Here is a 4,359-nt window from a genome sequence, read left to right as displayed (position 1 = left end):
TGGAGGAGAAGGAATTGCAGTGTGGCCATCCCCCTGGGGGTGATTTCTCATTGTCTGTCTCTCTCTCTCTGTCTCTCTGGCAAGTGCATGCACCCTATAGCAAAAATCTCTCTTAAAAAAAAAAAAATATATATATATATACTGGGTGATAGATAGGGCTAGCAGGTGGGATGGTGGTTGAGGCACTGGATTCCACATTCCCAACTCTACTGGCTAGACCTGGCAGCTTGACAAATATGCCAGCAGTGTGTATGTGTGTGCCCAAGATCCGGAGAGGAGGATGGAGAAGGAATTGTGGCATGGCTATTTCCCCTAGGGGATAATTTGAAAGAAAAACAAACCAGGTGTATGTACACATGTGCCCCAAATTCCAAAAGAAGATATGAAGAACAGACTGAAGTGTATCATCCTCTATAGGGAGTGTTGTCTCACTTTTCCTGTCTATCTCCACCACTGAATATGTGTTATAGCAAATTAAAAAAAAATATATATATATATACATACATATATATATTTGCCAGAGGGCACATGCACTCACCAGAGAGACAAAGAGAAAGAAAAAGAGAGAGAGAAAACATCCCCGATGGAAAATGGTCACACTACAATCGTTTCTCCTTCATCCCCCTCCTTTCAGGACTCAGAGCACACATACACATATGTTCACCATGTTTTTTTTTTTTAACTTTATTCATTCATTTATTTTAAAAATTTTGACCAGAGAGACACACACACACAGAGAAAGGGGGGGTGGGGGAGTAAGAAAACAAGATACCAGATCTGGGACTCAAACCTTGATTGGCCATTTGGGAGTGTCTGGCACCTTAACCACCATGCCACCTGCTGGTCCTGCCCAGCATGTTTTTAAACACCGGGTGTGGAACTTAAACCACACTGTCAGTCATGCAGGATCCAGACACTTTAACCACTATGCCACCAGCTGGCCTTCATATCAATTTTTTTAAGACACACAGTTTCTCTTCAGGTAGGCAAATGCCCCCAAAAATCTGATAGGAAAGCTGTAATATTGCTAGTGATAAATTCAGAGAAAAAAATACTTTTTATATGCCAAAATGTGGGATGTGAATGTAGAACCTCTGGCGAGCCAGAAGAATAGAGAAAATTGGTAAGATTCTAATGAAAGAGCAATACATTCAAAAACCAAAATTTGGGGAACCAGCAGTTAGCGTAATGGCTATGTCGCTGGACTCCCATGTAGTCGAAAGCAGTTTGTGTCCCGGACCCAGTGGCTTAAAACTCACGCCGGGCGCATGTGCATGCGTGCCCAAGATCCCAAGAGGAGAATGGAGGAGAAGGGATTGCGGCGTGGCCTGGGGGGGTGATTTCTCGCTTTCTGTCTCTATGTCTCTGTCTGTCTGGTGGGCACACGCACCCTACAGCAAAAAACCTCTCCAAAAAAAAAAAAAAATTTTTTTTACATCAAAATTCAATGACATGAAGTAATACAAACTATATAAAATTGGGACTATCCTTACAAGTGTGAAATACACATAATTACCATAGACATAGATGATTCAAGCAGATGAGATGGTTAAGAGAAAACATTAGAAAGAATACTTTCAAAGCAGTTGCATAGGGCAATGTGCTAGGAATTTAGAGAGTAAAAAAAAATAAGTAAATGAGAACAAACATAGCTAAATTTGTTCCTTGTTTAAAAATAAAAACAAGAGCCGACAGGTGATGTGGTGGTTATGAGCCTGGCATGAGTTTAAGTCACTGGGTCTGGGACTCGAACCATAGTCGACTATGTGGGAGTCCAGTAACATACCCATTACACCAACTGCTGGTCCCTCTTTGGTCAAAATTTTAAAAAATAGCAAATAGGGGTTGGCAGGTGGCATAGTGATTAAGAGAACTAGACTCCCACATGGCCGAATGCAGTTCGAATCCTGGACCTGGCAGCTTGCTTTCTCACTTTCTTTCTCCCTCTTTTCCTCCGTCTCTCCCTCTCTGGTCAAATTAAAATAAATAAAGTAAAATAAAATAATTCTTAAAAAAAAATTTAAAATAAAGACATCTTAAAAAATAAAGATAAAAATAAAACAAAACAAAATGGTATGACAAATCTCCTTATGTGAAAAACATATGTAGAGGGCCAGCAAGTGATGTGGTGGTAAAGGTGCTGGATTTCCACATGACCAACTGCGGCTCAAGTCCTGGGCCGGAAAATCACCACAAATAGGGGATGCAGGCAGCATGGTGGTTAGGGGCACTGGACTCTCACATGGCTGACCATGGTTTGAGTCCTGGTCCTGGACCTGATGGTTTGCTTTCTCACTTTCCTCTCTCTTGCTCTGTCCCTCTATGGTCAAATTAAAAATAAATAACTAGGGGCCAGCAAGTGGCGTGGTGGTTAAGGGTGCTGGACTCCCACATGGCCAACTGTGGTTCAAGTCTCAGACCTGGCAGCTTGCTTTCTCATTTCCTCTCTCTCTATCACTCTGTCCCTCTCTGGTAAAATTAAAATAAGTAAATAAATAAACTTAAAATAAATAAATAAAGCTAGATAAAGTAATTAATTTATATTAAAAAAAAAGCCTACTGTAGATATTTAAGAGTTCGTCTCATCTCCTAAGACATGGCCACCAATACTTACTCTGGAGGAGCCATTTTGCTAAGCTCAACATCTTTAAGGAAGTCACTCTGGAGGGTCTGTTCAGCTGTGCAACGCTTGCTAGGATCTAGTGTCAACATATGGTCCAATAAATCAAGTGCCGCTGAAGGAATGCTATAAAAACGAACAGAGAAAGGACAAGGTCACAATAACCCCATAGCTTTCAAACTGTAATCTTTTTTTAAAATTAATTTTGTTTTAATTTACTCATTCATTTACTTTAATTTGACCAGAGAGAGACACAGAGAGAGAAAGAGAGAGAGGGAGAAAGTGAGAAAACAAGCCACCAGGTCCAACACTTGAACCATGGTCGACCATATGGAAATATCCAGCACCTTAACCACCATGCCACCTGTTGGTCCCTCAAACTGTAATCTTTATGAAAAGATCTCTAAATTTCTACCTCCTTATAAAACTGTGGGAAGGGAGCTGAAAGTTGGCAAGTGCAAGCAAGCAGACTTGCTCCTCCACAAGATTTAAGAAATGCTACAACACAGGTAAAAATATGAAGACAACAGTTCCATTCTCTATTTTTCCTTGGGAAGATCAAAAGAACTATGAGAAAACTTTATTGTTCAAAATAAAATATGGGTAGACAGAAAAATGATGACATATTTTCTGCTTTTCTAGGCAAAAATGTGTCATGACTTTTCAGATTTTTATATTATTTAAAGCCTACAAAAAAAGAGAGAATTACAAAAGGACTATAAAAAGAAACTCATACTGGGACCAGCAGTTAGCGTAATGGCTATGTCGCTGGACTCCCATGTAGTCAACCGCAGTTCAAGTCCCTGACCCGGTGGCTTAAAACTCACGCCGGGCGCGTGTGCATGCATGCCCAAGATCCCAAGAGGAGAAGAGATTGAGGCATGGCCATCCCCCATGGGGGGTGATTTCTCACTTTCTATCTCTTTGTCTCTCTCTGTCTGTCTGGCGAGTGCACGCGCCCTATAGCAAAAACCTCTTCAAAAAAAAACTCATACTTTTTTTTTTTTTTTTTAGATTTTTGCAATAGGGTGTGGGTGCTCACCGGAAGGTCAAAGAGAGATAGAAAGCAAGAATCACTTATTATTATAATTTTAATTTGCAGAGGGACCAGCAGTTAGCGTAATGGCTATGTCACTCCCATGTAGTTGACCACGGTTTGAGTCCTGGACCTAGTGGCTTAAATTCACGCTGGTCATGTGTGCGTGTTTGCCCAAGATCCCGAGAGGAGAATGGAGAAGGAATTGCGGCACGGCCATCCCTCTGGGGGGTGATTTCTCGCTTTCTATCTTTCTGTCTTTCTGGAGAGTGCATGCGCCCTATAGCAAAAAAAAAAAAAAAAAAAAAATCCCCCCCCCCCCAAGGGTGAGGGCCACTCTGCAATCCCTTCTATCCCTTCTCCCCCATTCCTCTCAGGATCATGAGCATATATACAATAATTATTATTTTGAGCCAGCAGGTGGCATGATAGTTGAGGGCACTGGACTCCCACATGGCCAACTGTGGTTCGAGTCCCAGACTTGGCAGCTTACTTTCTTACTTTCCCTTTCTTGCTGGTCAAATTGACAGAATGAATGAATGAATAAATGACAGAAAGAAAGAAAGGAAGGAGGGAAGGAAGGAAGGAAGGAAGGAAGGAAGGAAGGAAGGAAGGAAGAAAGAAAGACAGAAAGAAAGAAAGAAAGAAAGAAAGAAAGAAAGAAAGAAAGAAGGAAGGAAAGAAAGAAAGAAAGAAAGAAAGA

General features: G+C 41.2%; 1 protein-coding gene across 9 annotated transcripts in view; it reads right to left on the bottom strand.

Moving 5' to 3' along the window:
• Positions 1–4,359, bottom strand: part of CDK12 (cyclin dependent kinase 12) — a 135,436-nt gene that overhangs the window by 59,632 nt on the left and 71,445 nt on the right. For all 9 annotated transcript variants that reach the window (XR_003550608.1, XR_335621.3, XR_335623.3 and 6 more), the window contains one exon: positions 2,615–2,746. Coding sequence is in view for 5 of the 9 variants with exons in the window: in XM_006155889.3 (XP_006155951.1) it covers positions 2,615–2,746 (132 nt within the window). In the remaining 4 variants the exon portion in view is untranslated. The remainder of the gene's footprint in view (positions 1–2,614; positions 2,747–4,359) is intronic.

This window comes from Tupaia chinensis, unplaced genomic scaffold, assembly GCF_000334495.1.
Source record: "Tupaia chinensis unplaced genomic scaffold, TupChi_1.0 Scaffold000477_1, whole genome shotgun sequence".
Taxonomy (NCBI): Eukaryota; Metazoa; Chordata; class Mammalia; order Scandentia; family Tupaiidae; genus Tupaia; species Tupaia belangeri.
The sequence above is the reverse complement of the archived record's forward strand: the minus strand, read 5'-3'. Positions and strand labels throughout refer to the sequence as shown.